A 20,489-nucleotide genomic window follows, 5' to 3' on the forward strand; every position below is an offset into this window, starting at 1 on the left:
GTTAAATCTCTACCATGGAGGTGTGTTGTGAGATTTTTCAAGCTTCAGAGACTCAAATTGTGTAAGAGTCTAGAACATGGCATCTCTTCCCCTGGCTACATGCCCTTTGCCAGCTTCTTCTATTTCTCCAACTCAGATGAGACACCACCATTTCTGCACCTTCTCAGTGCTCAAGGTGTGCTGAGCATGGGTACCTGCAATTCCTTTCTCCAGTTCTGTCCTGGCCATTGTGTGTTTGTCATGCTACTCACAGTGGTCTCCCCTTTGGGTCCTGCTTCTGCTCCTAGGTTTCCAGGACCGCTAACAAGGGAGGGTTCTCTGGTGATCACATTAACGGTGTCACTGGGAGAGATGCACCTGAACAGAGCTGGCTCATCCCACTCAACAAGAGCTGACAGGTGACCTTCCCATCCAGCCCCCATCCCTGCGTCTCTACCCAAGATATGATGTCCCTCACTTCCTGAGATGCTCCATTGACCATGAGTACCATTATCCCAGTGGTCATTAGCATGTCCTCCATGGTTCAGATGAAACACTTCCCACTCTCAAGCCCCCTATGGTTCATCTCCTCATCCAAACGTCCCATGCTGAGAAATCCAGCCCCCATGGCCCATCTACTCAACCTTGTCTTGCAATGAGCTGTAAACTTGCTCCCTACCCACTCCACTAGGTTCTAATCAATAAAGGTGCCCAATAAAGCTCTGATGAATTCAATGGCACAAAAGTGGCCCCATGCCAAAAGCCAGCAAGCTCATAGCATCCTGGGCAAACTCAATGAGCCATTTGGTTAAACCTTGAGAAGATGAGGTTCTCCACATCAATGCTGAAGGGGAGTGGTTCCTTCAGGAAGTGGGAGCCATGGACACATCGCCTGCCTATCTGACTTTCATTGGCTGACATCTTCTCTGTGTTCTTCATAGACAGTGGCAGCCCGAATCTCAACACCTCTCCTCTTGCGCTCGGCTTTGCTCTGCATTCCCAGCCAGCACGAGGGCTGTGTGTGGGGGTGTGCACGAGTGTGTGGGTGTCACCCCCATGATCCACTCTCTTCTGGGAGCTGAGAAGCTGACGGGCTCACTCACCATCCACAGGTTTCTCAAGTGTGTGTAATGAGAAAACATCACAGGAAGGGGTGGGCGCTAAGGAGAAAAGGGAAGTCTAGGGTTGAAATGTCTTGACAAGGCAATCTCTGTGCTCACTTTGTGACCAGGCAGAGAGCTGTCCAAGACGACAGCCAGATGTCGGAGCACCGGGAAACTGAGAAAGAAAACAGGTGGCCAGAGCAGAGCCCGGTGCGGTGGGGTAAGGCAGCTCCCTTCATTCTCTGACTCTCAAATGTGCTTTGTCACTCAGGTAGCTATTTCTGCTCCTGTTGCTTCTGCTGGCAGCTCCTGCTGCAGATCAGGGAGCACCTAGGGGTGGGAAGTGGGAATCTCTGAATGAAGGCACCCAACAGGGAGGCAGGCACTGAGCTCGTGGGCACTGCATTGAAAGGTCTGAGTTAGCCCCAGGGATTAGCCACCTTGCCCTGGGAGCAGGCTGAGCCCCTCTCACAAGTCTGTGTATGTGAATATTAGAAGCCACTTTGGAATTACTACAGAGGCTTGGATGCATGTGGTCATCCACAGGGGGAACCAGTGGTCTCTGGATCCTAGGGAGACACTTTGCTAGCAGTCACTTATCTCAGATCCCCTGGCCACCAAGTGCAGAGCCTGGCCAACCTGGGGGACAGGTGTCTTTGGGGACCACAACCTTTCCTTCCCTGTGTTGTCTCAGCAAGACGACTGATTGCATTCCCCCAAAGGGCAGGGATCTCAACATCCAAGCTCATCCAACGGATGCCCATAGATCGGCAGCACCTGCATGGCCCTGGGTCTTTGATCTGACCTAGTGTGACAGATGGAGCCGGTGTTTCTGTAGAACTTTAGGTTTATAGAAAGGGGAAGAAAACCCGGTCTGGGGAAAACTGAAAGGAGAAGGGAAAGTGGGTAGTCTGTGGACAAAAAAATAGCCAAGTGACATCTCCGTTTTCAGTCTTATGAAACAAAACCCCAGGCAAATCCACAGAGCAGGAGGGAAGAATGGGGAGTGCTGGATTCATGGAGGTGGGGGTCCTCTTTTGGTGGGGAATGAGAATGACCTGACTCAGGAAAAGGTGATGGTTGAGCATTCTGGATCCGTTGCATTTTGAGTTGTACATTTCAAGGGATGAGCTCTATACTGTGTGAATGTCACCTCCGTTTTTAAAAATCAAGGCAAAAATGAGGTAAACGGACCATGAGAGTTCCCTGAACCTCACTTTCTTACCTACTTGCATGAGGATACTAGGAATGGCCTCCTAGAATGAGTGTGAGGGAGAAACTAGGAGCCAAGTGGAGCGTGCCTATGCATGGTCGGCCCAGGCTGTGGAGAAATCACAACACTGATTACTTCATGCTGCCGCAGAATTATCCACTGTTGGCCAAGAGCCCCACATTGTGAGTAACCATGTAATTGAAACAGCAACCCTTGCTAGATCATCTTGCATGGTGCTGTTGGGTATGTGATAATGTCGCTATTTGGGTTTTATTAGGGGTTGGTTTTTTTTTTTTTTCTTAGATCAAGTTTACTGAAGTTTATGCTTTTGCTCCATCATGATGAGAGGCAAGTGGAGTTCAGTTTAGAGGAAGCGGAATGGGGAACTGTCCAGCTGAGGGCGTATTCCTATGCAGATTCCTTCTGATGGGGGGATGGGTTGTGCATCTGTAGGCACCTACTTTATGTACAGCCCCAAAGCTGATGCTGTGGGAGGCTTGAAAAAGGTGCAGGAAAGCAGATTCCAGAAGCTTACCAGGGATGAATGGGATAGGGATGCTCCCTGCCTTGCTGTACTGAACCACCGTCTCCTAATTAAGGGTGGCTCTGCTCAAAGATTGCAGATGTGGAAAGCAGGGCAGAGAAAAGACAGCAACAGCAAAGGGGAAGGGTATTCCCCAGGATGCTCTCAGGTGCATCATAGAGGCCCCCCAACCCCATGCCAAGAACCCTGGACAAGAAGGGCCCGTTGGAGCAGGGTTTAGCTTGCAGATGGAGGAATCCAGGAACTTACTCCATAGCACTGGAGTATAAGGTGTGTGGGAGGCCACGGACATTCGGGAAGGTCTGCTCCATGGTTTTTATTTCCTCTTTTAGAGCAAGGGTGGTGCCCTAGGAGGGAGTGGGCTTGGGGAGGTTGGGAGGCAGGAACCCAAGGTTGTGTGCCGCTCCCCAGGGGCACTCTGGCACAGGTGCGCACACCTGGCTTGGGGAACTGGCTGGACTCTGCATCGTTGGGCTCCAGCCTGGGAAGCTGGTGCAGCGACAGGGGAGAAGGGGCTGGAGATTCTGGACAAGCCAGCTGACCCTCAAGGGCAGGGAATTCACAGCTCCGAGGTCTGTAGGGGCAAGGATCAGTAAGGTAAGGGATCCTATAGGTCCTACAGAGGGCAGACAAGCCCTCTGGGAGGGGCTGCACATCAACGAAGGGAGGTGCCAAAATGTGCTGAACTAGCCACGTGTGGGAGGGAGGCGCTGGGTCCTGGCGGGAGCCGAGCTTCAGGGGAGTCCGGGGGAAGAAGAAGAGAGTCTGTGAAGACGGGTGCCAGCTTGGAGGTGAGGACATGCAGGTCCACAGGGTGGGTGTTGGGGGTGTGATGGCGGGATCTCCAAAAAGGAGACACTGGAAAGAATGAAACAGAGAAGGAATTGGTGATGGAGATGTCTAAGAGGGAGAAGGAGAGGAGGAGAAGGGAGCAGAGAAGGAAGGAAGAAGGAAGGGAAAGAGAAAGCAGGGAAGAGAAACGGGAAGGAAAGAAGGAAAGAGGGAAGAAATTTGTGGCCGTTCGTTCGGTCGGCCCCCAGGGAGGTAATACACCAAGAGCAAAGAGACAGTGTTGAGACCAACCGACTCTATAAACCCAAGGACGTGACAGAGAGAATGACTGTGCATGGTCAAAGAAGAGAGGAAGGAATGTGCAAGAGAAGGGAAGGCTTTGAAAGGATGAAGTCCCGGGGAACACAGAGAGATGAACAGCAGACAGTCAGCGGCTGACGGGGAGAGAAGTTGGAGAGATGGAAGGCCCCATTACAGAGCACAACAACAACAACAACAACCAAAGAGCAAACACCAGCAGAAATCCCACCAGGGCAATGCTGGGCAGAGCCCAAGATGCCATCCCAAACCCACGCAGACCATCAGATGTTCTTTGTCGAGTGCAGCTGTCCTCGAACAGAGCCCTTTGCTTTTGTACTTACGTGTTGAAATGTTTTTAATAGCCTTTTTTTTTTGCCTTTTTTTTTTTTTTTTAAGAGCAGTTTTCGATTTACAGAAAAATTCAAGTGGGAAGTATAGGGGATTCCTACGTACGTGCTTCCCCGTTCACCCCGTCTCCACACTTATTAATATTGGGCATCAGTGGGGCACATCCGACATCACCGATGGGCCAATATTGATCCACTATTATTGATTAAAGCCCACAGTTTACATTAGACTCATTCTTGGTGTGGGACGTTCTATGGGTTTGGGCAGATATAGAGTGACATATACTCATCATCATAGAAATATATGGAGTAGTTTCACTGCCCTAAAAAATCCCCTCTGTCCTGCCTGCTCATCTGTCCCTCCCCCAAACCCTGGTGACGACTAATTTTTTTTTCTGTCTCCATATTTTTTCCTTTTCCAGAATGTCGTAGAATCTGAACCTTCCCAGATGTAGCATTTCAGACTGGCCTCTTTCACTGAGCAAATGTATTTTAACATCCCCTATGCCTCTCGGTGCACTTACCCCTTTTTATTTTCCTCTTTTCTTTTTGTTTTTTTTTTTTTTTAACATATCGTTTTTGATTCTTGTGAAACTCAAGTTTTAAAAAAAGAGGAAAAAAAATCTCAAAAAAAAAAAAAAAAAGCTGTTATTACCATCATGGAAACCTGAGCTATCATTCCTTTTTTCTTCCCCCCAAAATCCATTCTAAAAACTTTCAGAGCATGTGTCAACCATACTCACATTAAAATTTCTTAAATAAAAATGTAAAAATTTTAATTATAATTAAATGAGAAAATAATCAAAGTGGGTGTAATATTCCCCAAAAAGCATCTTAAAGTCACTGTTACGTGTCTTCCATGGCTTCAAGGCTCATCTGAACCATGAACCATGAAGACAGACAGGCTGGTTTGTAGATAGATTTGCAGCGCAGCAGTAGTATATCTCCACGTTGTAGGAGATCTTTTTGCAAGCTGTCCCTCTCAGGACGCTGATCCTGGAGAAAAGAGAAGTCAGCGGTGGGTTCCTGTTTTGGACCTCTTGTGGGCTCTGGCATAGGTGGACAGCCCCAGAGGACCTAGAATCCCAGTCACTTCCCCAGCTTAGACTGGGGAAGGGCCTGGTGAGCTTGTGCTCCACCCCTGTCCCTGGCTAGAGAGGGAGGGACATGTCCAGGAGGCCAGGTATGTGGAGCCAGAGCCTGATTCATGGGTCCAGCAGCCTGGGAACAACCCGGCCTGACTATCTCCACTGTTCTTTTGTGGACAATATGTTCATAAAGGGGCTGCCGATCTTAGACTTGGCCATACATCTTAGGGAGTGGATCTTAGTACCTGTGATAGACAGGCTAATGTCCCCAGAGATGTCCATATCCTGATCCCCATGTGGTGGACAGAATCATGGCCCCAGAGACATCCATGTCCTCCCCCAGGTTACAGACAGGAATGAAGCCACAGCTTGTGGGCAATTTGCCCCAGTGGCACAGAGTACGACGGGGTGGATTGGAGCCCCGTGTCCACGCCGAAGGACAGGCCCTTGGTTCTGCCCCACCCTGAAGCTGGTTGTAACCTAGAGACCCTCTGCAGCCAGCAGTGACCCCCGGCTGGCCAGGTCAGTAGGCTGACCATCAGGCTGGGTTTAGTCCTGCACTCCCTAAGGAAACCTCACTGGGGCAGCCTTGCCAAGAATCCCCATGAAAGCTGATTTCCTCAAAGTGTGACTGTTTGTCCCTGCAGGTTTTCCTCATCCTTTGGGCAACCCCATGCGACTCCTGGCCATAACCATCCTGTTCTTCATGCTGCTGGACACAGTGTTCCTCCAGACTCTGGAGCATCAGGGTAAGTGCGTGAACCTGTTTGACCCTTCTCTGCTTGTCTCATTCCTACGTCCCGTGTGTCTTGGGGACACATCCTGAGTCCAATCGCATTTCATCTTCGTACTCATTGGTCAGCCAAGTGGCACAATCCAGGGTCACCAGAAGCTAAAGTATTTTCTTGATCATGCTCTGAAAGCCCCTTCCTGCTCCAGGCTTATGACGAGGTCATCCACCCTAGATGCAAACTGTAGGTCATCAGCCCCAGGTCTGAGCTACGGACATGGAGGGTATCGCCCTGGCAGGGACTAATAAACATATTGACTTAAACAGGTGGACAGAGGATACAAAGTGAGGCCACACACACTCAAGTCCCACCCCTTGGCAAAGGCAACGTTGACTGACCAGGAGCATGGAGGCCATGTGGCTGAGAGTTTCAGTAGACCAATGGACAATGGGCAGAACATCCTTAAGAAATGAACTCTGGCCCATGACCTGCAGCAACCTGCCCAAGGGACCAGCCCTCATCTATGGGGACCAACCCACAGAGCCAGCCTGCTGTCTGCACGTTAGATGTGGAAAAAGCCAGATGTCCATCCCCATGACAACCCAAGGAGCTAAATGATTCCTTCTGGAACTACGGGCCCCCAGTGCCCAGCACTTGATTCATACCCAACTGCTTCTCTGTGTTTTGACTCCAGTTCCTATACAGGACCAACTAGAGAAAGCCAGATATGGTCCCCTAACCAGTCCCCTGGGATGTTCTCCTGTAGTGAGCCACCTGCATTCCCACACCCACAGCCTCTGCTCAGGACACAGCTGAATATTCCCTTTTGCCCACTGTGAAACTTGCCCGCTCCCCTGTCTCCCCTTGGTCTCTGACAAATGCTAGTGGTGGTGGCCAACTTCTTCACCGTGGCACGCTGTGAGTCTACAGCCTCTGGTGCTCTCTCTTGGTAGGCCTTGGCTTACTGGCATGATAAAGCATCTTAACATGGAGAAAGGGCACGGAGGTCCAGGTAGGAAGAAGAGATCCATCAGGGGGAGATTCCATGATGCATGTGTCAATGCCTTGAGGCCATCTATGTGGATAAAGGAAAGGACACCATGTCCCAGTCTTGATCTTGGCTTACAAGACATGGGATGGGTCAGCAGGCAATGCGTAGAGGCGGGAAAAGTGTGATTTCTGAAACTGGTGATCCTTTCTTTCAGATCTTCCAAGTGCGGAAAGGGTCCCCCGTCTGAATATGAAGTTTGATTCTTGGAGAATGAAACTGAGTTGGGACTGCGAAGAAAACACTACCTACCTCGAATGTGTGATGATTCACAAGGAGGATGGACCAATCAGCATAATAGTAAGACAGATTCGTTATGGACTATTGCTTTCCTTTACAAAGCTCCTGTCAAGTTAGAAACAAGGCAGCAACTGGTGGAAACAGAGAGCATGTGTGTGACCCTGAGACACATCTAGGAGACATGCTTCTGGGTGCACCAGGAAAGTTAAGTTCTGGCCTGTGTCCAAGAGGTGCACTCCTTGGAAAATGTCTTATCCCAAAAGGGAAGGGCGTTCAGGGCTCCCGAGTGAGGAGCCCCAGCCCAAAAATCCTATGAGGTTAGCCCTGGTAGAGGCTGCAGGGTGGGACCCTCAGGGATGCTCAACCACCCACGGAAGGAGAAATGAGGTAGGCTTGTGGAATGAGGGCTCCAGTGCAATACAGGTAGGTTGCAATCGGGCACACAAATGGTCCCAGAATTTCCAGCAGTCACTTTCAGGGAGATGAAATAGCCAATGACAGTTCCTCCTTCAGGGGCAAGACAAATGGATTATTCTGGGACTTTCAGTCTTCTGTACCCCTTCAAGGGGTGTTGCTTAGGGGATCTGCCGTCCTACCAACAGAAACAGCAGCCTTTTGCTCGACCGGTCCATCAAAAGTCATCCATGTGGCCGACTTAATCCTGAGAAAGAAATAGTTGGTCACCCGTGTTCCCTGAAAACAAAGTTAGTGAATAGATATGATGAAAACAAATAGATACATGAAAGAGATGATAGATGATACAAATAGATACATAAAATGAAAACAAATAGATATGTGAAAACAAACTGAATAGATACAATGTAAACATGACAGCTGCGGGAGAAAGGGGTATGAGATAAGACAAGAAAACGGAAAAACATAAAAGAGGGTGCGTTAAGCTCCACGATGCTTAATGTGATGAGAGATCTCGATGCTCAGAGCAGTGGTCCTCGGGTTAGCCTCACCTGAGAGCTTTGTTACAAATGCAGAATCCCCTGCCTACAACAGGCTGAACCAGAATCATTTTGACAAGATCCCCCGGGACTGAGGGCACACTAAAAGGGGACCTCTATTCCGACCTCCTAAACACTGGAGACTAGACCAGCAAGTCGAGGTGCCGCCTTCATGTGAGCAGGCTGACATCCACCCACCGAGAATGTCCATGGGTGGTGGTGGCATCTCGGGGTCCGTGGAAGAGCGAACAACACGGAGAGGAGAGGAAGAAAAGAGTTTCCTAATGTGCTGGCTGGTTGCATCTTTTTAGCCCCAGGAGAAAGAATGTCACTGCGAGTTTTCGGATTATTCTCTCCATGATGGAGTCACGCTTATGGTTAAAGTAAATAGCACCCAAAGACCGATTCCAGAAACACTGGTCTACGCTAACTCAGGTAGGGAAAACATCGCAGTGACCCTTCTGAACATCACTAGCTTCAAGGTAGAGACCTTCCCTTTATTTCTCTTCGGTTTTATTGAGATACACTTGACAATAGGTATTATACATATTTAAGGTATATAACTTAAAGCTTTGATAGACATACATGCTGAGAAATAATTATTGCAATTACGCTATTATCCCTCCCTTCGGCCCCTGGAAAACACCAATTCCTCTCTGTGTCGATGCATCTGCCACGTGTTGGCTATTGTGAATAATACTGCGATGGACATGGGGGTGCATCTATCTTTTTGGGATCCAGATTTCATTTCTTTTGGAAATACACCCAGAAGCAGGATTGCTGGGTCATATAGGAGTTCTGTGGTCAGTATCTAAACAAAGATCCGTGTTTTCCACAGTGGCCACACCAACGTACGTTCCCAATGACACTGCACAGGGTTCTCTTCTATCCACATCCTCACCAGTATTTATCTTTTTTTCCTCTTTAATAGTAATTAAGTGACTATTAAAAGTGTGTGAGGTAGTAGCTCAGTGTGGGTTTTATTGATGAGTGACGTTGAGCATCTTTCTGCATAGCTGTGGGCCATCTGTACATATTCTCCTGAAAAATGTCTATTCGGGTCCTCTGCCTGTTCAGTTTACGTTTTGTTTTGTTTTGTTTTCTAGTTTTTTTGGTTTTGGGGAGCTTTGGGCTTTTTTTGCTGTTGGATTGTTTGAAGTCCTTATCTGTTTTAGATATTAAGCTTTTATCAGATAGATAGAGATTACAGATATTTTTTGGGTTTGATGCCTGCGCTGTTGGTGTCATATCCAAAAAAATCTTGGCCAAGACCAATGCCAAGAACGTTTTCCCGATGTTTTCTTCCACATGTTGTATGGTTTCAGGTTCTGTGTTTAAGTCTCTAATTGATTTTGACTTGATTTCCATACACAGTGACATAAGGTGACACCGTTTCATTCTTCTGCTTTTAGATGTCTATTTTTCCCATCCCCATCTAGTGAAGAGGGAACGCTTCATCCATTGTCTGTTCTTGGGACTCTCAATGAAGGTCCACCCTGTTGACCATAGATCTGTGGATTTATTTCTGGGCTCTCTGAGGTCCCATTGATCTATGTGTCTATCTTTAGGCCAGTGACATACTGTTTTGAGGACTATAGCTTTGCAATGTATTTTGAGATTAGGAAATGCGATGCTTCTAGCTTTGTCCTTGCTCAAGAGTGCTTTGGATCTTTGGAGGCTTTTGTTGAATTTTAGGGTTCTCTTTCTATTTCTGTAGAGAACGCCATTGGGATTTTGATAGGGATTGAGTTGATCTACAGATCACTTTGGGTAGTATGGACCTTTGGTCACCACTAGTTATCTCAATTCACAACCACGGGATCTCTTTCCATTTATCTGTGTGTTCTTAAATCTCTTAAATCTCTTTCATCAATGTTTTATAATATTCATCAACATAATTTTATAATATTCAATTTACTTCCTTGATTAAGTTTATTCCCAAGTATTTTACCCTTTTGGTTGCTATTATGAATGGGATTATTTCTTTTTTTTATTTTATTTTATTTTTAAGTAATCTATACACTCAACGTGGGGCTTGAAGTCACAACCCCAGGATCAAGAGCTGCCTGTTCTACTGACTGAGCTGGCTGAGCACCTCGGGATTATTTTTTTAATTCCTTTCTCGAATAGGTTGTTATTAGTGTATACCAATGCTACTGCTTTTTGTATGTTGATTTTATATCCTGCAACTTTAATCCATTTCTTTATTAGCTATAACAATGTCCTTCATTTGGCCTTTGGTTTTTCCCACACATATGGTCATGCTATCATCAAACGGAGATAAGCTTACTTTTTTTAAAAAATTTGGATACTTTTATTTCTTTTTCTTGTCTAATTGTTCTGGCTAGGACTTCCCATACTATGCTAAATAGAAGTGGTGAGAGTGCCTACCTTGGCCTTGTTTTTTACCTTACAAGGTACGCTTTCAGTCGTGTTTTTTGTTTTTCTTTTCCCCATTGAGTGTGGTTTTTAGCCATGGGCTGTCCATATTTGTTCTTTATTGGGTTGAGGCAAATTTCATGTATACCTATTTTATGGAGAGTTTGTTTTTTTTTTTAAGATTTTATTTATTTAATTTGACAGAGAGAGATCACAAGTAGATGGAGAGGCAGGCAGAGAGAGAGAGAGGGGGAAGCAGGCTCCCCGCTGAGCAGAGAGCCTGATGTGGGACTCGATCCCAGGACCCTGAGATCATGACCTGAGCCGAAGGCAGCGGCTTGACCCACTGAGCCACCCAGGCGCCCCGAGAGTTTTTTTTTTATCATGAATGGATGCTGAATTTCCTCCTACATTTTGAATTTCCTACATTGTGTGTAGCTACTGAGATGACTCTGTGATGTTTTCTTTCGTTCTATTAAAATGGTGCCACACAGCGATTGATTTCCATACATTGAATCATCTTTGCATGTGGGGATAAGTCTACTCAGTTGCAACGTGCAATCCTTTTAACGTGCCGTTGGATTTGCTTGTTAGTATTTTGTTAACGATTTTTTACATTTACGTTTATTAGGATATTGGGATGTGATTTTATTTTCTCATATCTTAGGGTTGTGATATCATGATGATCCTGCCCTCATGAAATGAATTTGGAAGTGCTGCCTCTTCTTCTATTTTTTGGAACAGTTTAAGAAGGATTGGGGGCAGGAGGTGCCTGGGTGGCACAGTCAGTTGAGCACCTGACTCTTGGCTTCTGCTCAGGTCCTGATCTCAGTTCATGAGATTGAGCTCTCCATTGGCCTCCATGCTCAGAGGGAAATCTGTTAGGGATTCTCTCTCCCTCCCCCTCTGCTCCTCCCACTCATGTTCTCTCTCGCTCTCTCTCACAAATAAATCAATTAATCTTAAAAAAAAAAGGGGGGGGGTTGGAATTAATTATTCTTTGGATGTTTGGTAGACATTCCAACCATGAAACCATGTGGTCCATTTCCCACAAATTATTTTGTTTTTGTGTCTTCGCAGGTGGGAATGGCACAGCTGCCCAGAATTTCTCCTGTTTTATCTACAATGCAAACTTCATGAACTGCAGTTGGGCAAAGGGTCAGGCTGCCCCTGATGATGTCCAATATTTTTTGTATATAAGAGACTCGAGGTAAGTGTTGAGCTCAGGTAGACAATCCCAAGACGTATGGGCCAGAGGAAGCCCAGATTGTTCTCTGAACAGTTTTGAATTTTATAGGAAAAGAAGGGAAAGAGAGTGTCCTCATTACATAGAAGACTCGGGAACCCACGTGGGATGTCACCTGGAAGACCTCTCGGGACTAACTAACTACAATTACTTCCTGGTGAACGGTACCAGCCAAAGGACGGGGGTCCAGTTCTTTGATTCGGTTCTGTCGTGGAAGAAAATCGGTAAGAGCCACGTCCTGTGGTGTAAACAGATGCTTAACGGGTGAACTAAAGGGAGTTTGTGGGGAAGTTTGGAAGGATGGAAATTTTTTCTTTCATGGTTCTGGAGGCCAGATACAAGGAGGCCAGAATCAAGGTGTTAGCGTGGTTGCTTCCTTCTGGAAGGAGGCCAACCCATCCTTTTAGTCTGAATTAAGCCGGGTGATAAGAAGCGGTTCCCCCCAGAAGAAGCAAGAGTCTTCCAATACCCTCACAGCCTCCAAGAGCTGGCTGTCCAGACAGGAAGATGTTTTGCCTGAAGTCAGACTGTGAAGCCCCTTGAGGACCAAAGGCAGGATGTTCAAACCGGGAGATGGAGGTTAACTCTGACCCTTTTGCGGCCGTCCCCCATGGGTAGCACGCACAGCCTTCTCTTGCTGTTTTGGGGGACACCATTGGCAAACGGATGCCAACTCTCCAGTTCATCTACTTCACAGGCCATTGCCAACCCCGACTCTCCACCTCCACGTCACCTGTTGGGGGACCTCCAGGTGTGTGTACCCAGCCAGGTAGCTGCTGTGCTCCCCACCTCTCAGGGGCTGCATTTCCTGCTCCTTGCTGCAAGACAAACGTCCCGTGGCCCAGACTCAGCCACCCTCCTCCCGAGGCAATCCCCATTTTTTTCTTTTTCCCTCCCCATGTTTCTAACCTTTTTATTTATCTCAGGAAATCCCAATATTATTTCAAACTTCAATCCTGTGCCATTGTGACTGACAGTAAGAAATTGCATGTTTGGTCTCTGTCCTTTCAAGCACAGAACGACCACAATCCTTAGGAATTTCCCCCGGAGGAGAGCAGTAAGGTGTGCCTTTTGTTATGTTAAGCAGTTGACAGCTGAAAAGCCCCGAAGGATGGGGGGGACGGTTGTCAGGGGAACCAACTAGGTGATTAAAGGATTGGAATGTTCAGTCCCCTCCTGTGACCTCCCGGACCAGGACTGGAAAGGAGCGGTTGGCTGACCTCAGTCCCCAATGGGCAATGATTTTAATCACCGTGTTTACATAACGAAGCCTCCCTAAAATCCCAAAAGGATGGGGTTTGGACCTGGGTTTGGTGGACATGTGGGGGTTTGGGAAGAGAGATACCCCTGACGAGCCCCTTCCCCACACCTGGCCCCATGCATACTTTTTCTGGCTGTTCCTGAATTACAGCCATTTATAATAAACCCGTGATTAGTGAGTGACGTGTTTCCTTGGGCTCTGTGAGTCGCTGTAGCAGATTAATAGAACCCGAGGAGGAGGTCCTGGGAACTTCTATCTGCAGCTGGTGGGTCAGAACCATGGGTAATAACCTGGATTTGTGACGGGCATCTGATCTAGGGGGGGGGGAAGGGCAGTCTTGTAGGGCTGAGACTTGGGAGATCTGACCCCACGTCCAGGTAGATAGGTCAGAATTGAGTTGAATTGTAGGACACCCCACCAGTTGTCTGAGAATAGCTTGATGGTGAGAAGGGGGACCCCACGCATCAGAACTGGGTGCAGAGTCCTACATGCACATCACAAAATGAGCACAGAACTGTCCTCCGTGCACCGCTGAAACGGTACACATCCCAGTGGTCTTCTTCCCCAAGAGGCAATACTCAGACCCACACAGACTCTGGCCTCTGTGTGACTCCAGGGAGCTGCCTGCAGAACTGGGTCTGACCTCCGTGGCCCAGCAGATGCCCGCTGGTTCAGGGGAGTGTCCTGGGATCTCATTACAGAAATATATAGCCCACCCAACAACATCAGCGTGTTCTGCAATGAGTCCCACTGCCTGATCTGTTGGGAAAAGCCCAAGACCCGATACAGGCTCTCCAACATGGAGTTCAAATACCAACTGGACATCCAGAGAAAGGTGAGTGGACTCTGCCCCAAGCAGGACATTGTGCCTCAAGGAGAAGAAGGCAGCAGCCCCTGTGACTCACGGTGAGGGCCCAGGTCATGGGAGATGGGCAGGGCTAGGTGATCCATGGGGAGGAACACAGGGGTGGCTGTGTGGACAGGATGCTCTGGGCGTGAAGTTCACCACCAGAGCCAGTCCAGGAGGGGTAGCCACACACCCAGCTGGATCCTGCAAGCCTTCAGAGGGCGCTGGAGATCTCCAAGCAGATGCAGAAGAGAGAGGACCTTCTGCTACTTGTCCACTCAGACCCCACCTGGAGAAGAGGGATTTTCTCTACCACATCCACCTGGACCCAGTGTAGACAAGGGAGAGCCTCTGCTCCAAGTCCAACTGGACCCAGTGTAGACAGGAAGACTCTCTGCTCCACATCCACTTGGACCCAGTGTAGATAAGGGGGAGCCTCTGCTCCAAGTCCAACTGGACCCAGTGTAGACAAGAGAGAGCCTCTGCTCCAAGTCCAACTGGACCCAGTGTAGATAGGGTCCACATCCACTTGGACCCACTGTAGATGAGGGGAACTCTCTGCTCCACATCCACCTGGACCCAGTGTAGACAAGAGGGAGTGTGTACTCCACATCCACATGGACCCAGTGTAGACAGGGGGACCCTCTGCTCCACGTCCCCTTGGACCCTTAGCTGGACCCATCAGTAGCTGGGGTTCCAGGACGAGGCATGATCAGGGCCATCCTCGGTGGCCAAGTCCATACCCGTGTCTGCGCGACTTGAGGAGAAGAACATACAGAGGGAGCTCAGCCCTTCCCATGGCCCCAACTCTTGGGGTTACCCCGTGACTACAGTCCAAGGAGACAATGAACGGATCCTGTAAAAATCTTCAAAATGGAGAAAAGTAAACCTCGGTCTTTTTCTTTGTTTGTTTTTTTCTAGAGCAATAACGGAAAACAGCGAGAATCAACTGGTAAGTTAAGACTCTGACCCCAAATACCGTCCCGTCACGTAACTGTCCAAGGTTACTCAAGTGGACACGTGGCCAGGATGAGGTGGGAGTTGAATGAGAGGGTGGCCGCTCCCGAGAGGGCAGTCCTGTCAGGGACGTAGGGAGGCTCCCAACAGTCCCGCTGTGGGAGGGGGCTCGTCTGGGCACACCTGCCCTGTCCCATTTGTTGAAATTAGTGTCCTCCCCCCACGTGCATCTATGTTGGTCAAGAAAATACTCCTTTGGGTTTGAAGGAGATTGTTTCTTCCTTCAAAACGCCTCTAGCAGAAGATCATCCAAGCCCTTTATGGTGGCGTGTCCTAAGTCCCAGCACTACGGTGACCTCAGTGTCCTCTGCTGTGCAACTGGGGGCTTTTACTCAGTTAACGTCCTTCCTGGGACGTTACCCATCGGTGGCTCTGCTCCTGTCCCGTGTACCCCCCGAACGTTTTCTGCATCTGGGTTGATGAGCACCCAAGAAGTGTCCCATGGTGAGTGGACCATGGGTGGTCCATGGTGAATGGGGGACTTGCCCTTGATGCTGTTTCTCATGGTGAGGACACGGTTCCCCTTGTCCTCTATCCGCGGTGCATGTTCCACGCCTGGATCAGGAAAGCGTGCTTGGACACTGTCATACATCTCGGTGGTGGGAAAAGACATTCTAGCCCCTCTTTTTGGAAGGCGGGACACCGCGCTCTCACACTTTTTCTTTTGTCCAAAGATTGAGGTGCCCGGTAATTTGGAGAATAGCTACAACTTCCCAAGTCCGGAGCCCAGACCCAAGCATACTGTGAAAATAAGGACCTCGGACGCACGGATCCAGAAGTGGGGCGCCTGGAGCCAGCCCATTGAGTTCGGTACATGTCCTGGGCACGTCCCTCCATCCATCCCTGAGACCTTCCCATTCCTGTCCCCAGCCCAGGCCCTGCCACCACACCATCTCCAGCTCAGTCCCCATTCCCATCCTTGTCCTGGTCACCATCCCCAGAGACTCCCAGACGGAGGAATTCCCACCCACGGGTCTCCACGGGGCTCTGTTCCTTCAAAGAATGGACAACCCACCCAGCCTTCCGCAGGGGCTGCCTCAGCTAGAAAAGATGAGTCACTCCTGGTCCACACCTACCTTGTTCACGTCATGCTCCCGGCCAGGGGAACGCGGACATCCACGTTGGGCGTGTTTTCTCCTCATCAAGAGGGAGCTATTCATTCCAGGGAACTCAATTACCAATGCCTTCCGCCATTTTCTTCCCTGGAACCTTGAAGGGTTGGCAGGAATTTAATGGTTTGGACCCAAAGCCCATAGAGTCCTCAAGAAATCTGCATTTCCGCACTACCTCTCCCTCCCAAATATTTTCAAAGCGTTTCAGTAAGCATTTGATGCATGCAATTTTGTGGGTTCGGTTTTTTTTTTTTCCCCTGACCCAAAAAGCAAATGAAAAAAATCCTTATTTTTTCCTCATATAAAATGTATGTGAAATATTCATCCAGAGGTAAAACGTAAGTTCGAAGAGATAAGACAGAGGCTTCTTTACTATGACTCCAAAATGAGGAACAACAAAATTTTAAAAAATAATAATACTAGGTCAATGGGCATTCATCAAAATTAAAAACCTTTGTATCACCTGGAATGGGCACTTTTTAAGTAAAATTGTTATTATTATAATTTTTATTATTTTTGTAAGAGAGCACATTTCGTCTATTAATATGGAAAACTCTCAAAACGCCATTCAATTTGGTTACGGCCATCCTCATAGGATTGGGTTTCCTTTCTTTTCTTTTTTTTTTTTTTTTTAAAGATGTCACTTATTTTTTTTTTTTTTTTTTTTTGAGAAAGAACCAGAGAGGAAACACAAGCAGGGGGAGTGGGAGAGGGGGAAGCAGGCTTCCCGCCAAGCAGGGAGCCCGATGTGGGGCTCAATCCCAGGACCCCGGGATCATGACCTGAGCCGAAGGCGGACGCTTAAGTGACTGAGCCCCCCAGGCACTCCGAAGGGAGTGAGTTTTTCAATTGGATTTCTTTAAAAAGAGTAACATAAGATGTGCTCTTTTGGAAAAATAACAAATTATAAAAAGTGCCCATTGCAGACGGTTAGCAACCCACTACTAGTTGTGAGGCAACTTTATTCAAACCTGGAAATGGGTAATTTGGGGGTGGGGTTCATTGTTAATTCATTTAGTTATTTTTACTTTTTTTTTTTTTTTTTTTTTTTTACTAATTTATGTTTCGGTCCATTTCTATATCATGTCGTGGTGCCGCACGAGCACGTTACCGTTGGGAGGGTCGTGAGGCTGCTTTGCCTCGTGCACGGCTCTGTGGGACGGGTTCGGGGTGGGCTCATGGGGGTCGATTTTTCCCGCTCTGAGCCTTTCTGGGAAGCCACAAGCCGGCGAGGGAAGGAGCCGGCCATGACCTGACCGTCCACCCGAAGGGGTCCATGGTGTGTCCCCCTCTGTCTGCAGGCTCCGACGAAACCGCGCCCAGCCTCGTGCCCATCTACGCGCTGGTGGTCCTGGGGACCCTCATCACGGTCCTGACCCTCGGCTGCCTTTTGAAAAGGTAAAACCCCGCGGACGGGTTGGCGTCATCCTTGCGAGACGGACAAGGCGTTCGTTGGGAGGGAACGGGGGCCTTGCCCTGACCCTCGAGGGGCAGCACCGGACGCACGTTCTCCGATGCTTCCAGGCTCCTGGGTTGCGCTGAGCCCACCCGTGAGCCCTGTCCCTCCAGCTGGACGTGGACGCGCACCAAGCTCAGCTGTGCTCACGGAACGGGCTGCATTCAGCCTCATGGGAAGGACCTTCCTCTTTTTGGAACATCTCCCCACAACCCCTCGTCCAGCCCTTCATGTCCGCCCATAAGTCTTGCAGAGTCCTAGGGGCACGCCTAAGCCCACTCCTCCTACACCCTGTCGGGACCCAGGAGGTGTCCTCCAGTGCCCACCCCTCGATGACCCCGATCCTAGCCTAGGGACAAGGACAGGACTCTGCCGGGCCTGCTGGACGGGAGCTGACCCAGCACCAGTCTGTGCTCTAGGGATTCTGGACCCGAGGGCAAAGGGGAACAGAGGCAGCCCCGCAACCCGCTGCCGGAACGGGAGGGAGCGCGTGCTTTGCATGAGAACAGTTATCTTAATGAAAAGCTGTTTGAGTTTCCTGTGGCCGCAGGGGAAAAAATGACCACAACCAGAAGGTTTGAAACAACAGAAATGAATTATCTCCCAGGTCTGGAGACCAGAAGTCTGAGATCCAGGCTGAGATCCAGGCGGGGCAGGGCTGTGCTCGCTCCTGAGGCTCCAGGGGAGGGTTCTTCCCGCCTCTTCCAGCTTCTGAGGCTCCAGGTGTCCCCGGGCTGGTGGCCGCGTCCCTCTCATCTCTGCCTCTGTCCTCACAGGGCTTCTCCTCTGCGTCTGTGCCTCCCCTTCTGTGTCTTGCGAGGACCCCTGTCCTTGGATTTAGGGCCACCCTGATCCAGGATGAACTTATGCTCCCTTGATTACAACGGCAAAGACCTGATCTCCCAACATGGTCCCGTTGCCAGATTCTGGGGTTCAGGACTTGAATATACATTTTGGGGGGACAGTACGGAGCTCAGCAGAAGCACCTTCAGGTGTCACAAAATCAGGGGTGCTGTCCCTTTGGTAAGAGAGAAAGCAACTGCCCATTTGAAAATGAAGCAAGACTGCAAAGACGGCAAAGACGAAGTCCGCTGTTTTAAGTGCAAACACTAGGATTCGGGGCAAACCGTTAACCCAGCACATAGAAACCAGCCACACCGGGAACCGCTGTTCATCATGGTGTGGATTTAGAAGGGACACGCGCCTCATGATCCGCAGGGACCCTGGGCTGCCCCGGCTGCCTGGGTCTGGCCACGTCCCCCACTCTAGTCCCTGTACCCAAGTGAGTCAGCGAAGGTTCTAGAAACATCCTAACCCTATGCGTTCCTATAGCGTGTCTTGTTGGCTCACGGATCTCAAATTTGAGGGGTCCCGCCGTGACTCTTCCGTAGAATTGTTCTCAGCGCGCGGCCCGCAGGCTTCTGCCACCGCGGGCAGGAGGACGCGTCCCTCCTCGCGGCCAGAAGGGCGTGTGTCCCCAGGCTCTGCACCTCACACGCTTCCGGTCTCCCTAGGTTCCTCGCATCACAGACTTTATTCCCACCAATCCCGCACATCAAAGACAAGTGGACGGACAGCCATCGGCCTGACCACCAGGTGGGTGAGGCGGGGACAGAGCGGAGAACCAGGACGGGGAGGACGCCCCAGCGCGTCTGCCCAAGGGGGAGCGCGGTGTCCTCGTGGGGTCTGGCTGGCGTCCCGGTCCTGCTCGCCGGCTGACCTGAGACCCCAGCAGCCCCATGCTCCCTTTCCTCCTCAGGTCATCTGGGAGAACTTCACCTTGGACACGGAAAAAGGTGACAACGAGGAGATCCTAACGGTGCAAGAAGTCACAGTGGCCCCGGCGAGCGTGGGACTGCATAGACGCTTCCAGCCCGGGAACATTCTGGAAGCTGCCCTTTTTTTTTTTTTTTTAATTATCATTATTGTTGTTTTGAGCGTTTATTTATATAGTATTTTTTCTTTTTTTTACTTGAAAAGAATGTGATTTTTTTGCAAAGATGCCTGTCGTCGGAGGGCTCACTGAACGCGCTGGGACCCGACGCCGTGATGCACCTGCTTTCTCTCCCGGGAAACAGAGAACTCTTCCTTGCTTTACGGTGGTTCAGATACTCTCCTGGCAGCAGCCACCAGGGCTGAGATGTGGGTCTCTGGCGTGTCTGTGGTCCCCATGGGAGCACTGCCCTCCCCTGTTTCTCCAATAGCTGCAGCCCAGCCCTGTATGGAGACCATTGGAGGGTCCTGACTAGTTATCTCCTCCGCAAAGTCCCGTTTGCCACCTAATGTGACACGTTCCAAGGCTCTAAGAATCAGGGTGTGGACATCTTTGGGGACATTATTCCCTCCACCACGTGAGGATCAGGACATGGACATATTTGGGACATGGTTCTGTCTACCACATGGGGATCGGGACGTGGACATCTTTGGGGACATGTTTCCATCCAGCACCTGGGGATAGGAATGTGGACATATTTGGGACATGGTTCCATCCAGCACATGGAGATCGGAATGTGGACATCTTTGGGGACATGGTTTCATCCACCACTTGAGCATTGGGACATGGACGTCTTTGGGGACATGGTTCTGTCTACCATGTGGGGATCGGGACGTGGACATCTTTGGGGACATGTTTCCATCCAGCACCTGGGGATAGGAATGTGGACATGTTTGGGACATGGTTCCATCCAGCACATGGAGATCGGAATGTGGACATCTTTGGGGACATGGTTTTCCATCCACTTGAGCATTGGGATGGACGTCTTTGGGGACATGGTTCTGTCTACCATGTGGGGATCGGGACGTGGACATCTTTTTGTTTCCACCAGCACCTGGG

At 49.5% G+C, this 20,489-nt stretch overlaps 1 protein-coding gene across 5 annotated transcripts; it reads left to right on the forward strand.

Annotated features, from left to right (window-relative positions):
* The first annotated feature begins 1,174 nt into the window (after positions 1-1,174).
* Positions 1,175-20,380, forward strand: CSF2RA (colony stimulating factor 2 receptor subunit alpha). 5 transcript variants are annotated; one of them, XM_045089245.1, is made up of 14 exons: positions 1,175-1,302; positions 6,014-6,115; positions 7,303-7,445; positions 8,650-8,773; positions 11,798-11,927; positions 12,015-12,187; positions 13,926-14,059; positions 14,993-15,023; positions 15,327-15,532; positions 15,763-15,898; positions 16,030-16,407; positions 17,502-17,598; positions 19,171-19,252; positions 19,416-20,380. In XM_045089245.1, exons 1-9 carry the CDS (start codon positions 1,239-1,241, stop codon positions 15,506-15,508), a joined length of 1,083 nt encoding a protein of 360 aa, XP_044945180.1. In that variant the 5' UTR covers positions 1,175-1,238; the 3' UTR covers positions 15,509-15,532; positions 15,763-15,898; positions 16,030-16,407; positions 17,502-17,598; positions 19,171-19,252; positions 19,416-20,380. The 5 variants fall into 5 exon arrangements, with proteins under 5 accessions (XP_044945180.1, XP_044945179.1, XP_044945178.1 ...); XM_045089244.1 differs by having other exon boundaries at positions 15,763-16,407; XM_045089243.1 differs by lacking the exon at positions 16,030-16,407.
* The last annotated feature ends 109 nt before the right edge of the window (positions 20,381-20,489 follow it).

The sequence above is a fragment of the Mustela putorius genome, unplaced genomic scaffold (genome assembly GCF_011764305.1).
Source record: "Mustela putorius furo isolate JIRA1106 unplaced genomic scaffold, ASM1176430v1.1 tig00003836_pilon_pilon_pilon, whole genome shotgun sequence".
NCBI lineage: Eukaryota > Metazoa > Chordata > Mammalia > Carnivora > Mustelidae > Mustela > Mustela putorius.

What these genes read in the sequence shown, in the direction of transcription:
- CSF2RA (XM_045089244.1), top strand. Translation starts at nt 1,239, where the DNA reads ATGTCGGAGCACCGGGAAACTGAGAAAGAAAACAGGTGGCCAGAGCAG. An exon ending in TCTGTCGTGGAAGAAAATCG is followed by an intron (nt 12,188 to 13,925) that starts GTAAGAGCCACG and finishes ATCTCATTACAG; the next exon opens with AAATATATAGCCCACCCAAC. An exon ending in AACTGGACATCCAGAGAAAG is followed by an intron (nt 14,060 to 14,992) that starts GTGAGTGGACTC and finishes GTTTTTTTCTAG; the next exon opens with AGCAATAACGGAAAACAGCG.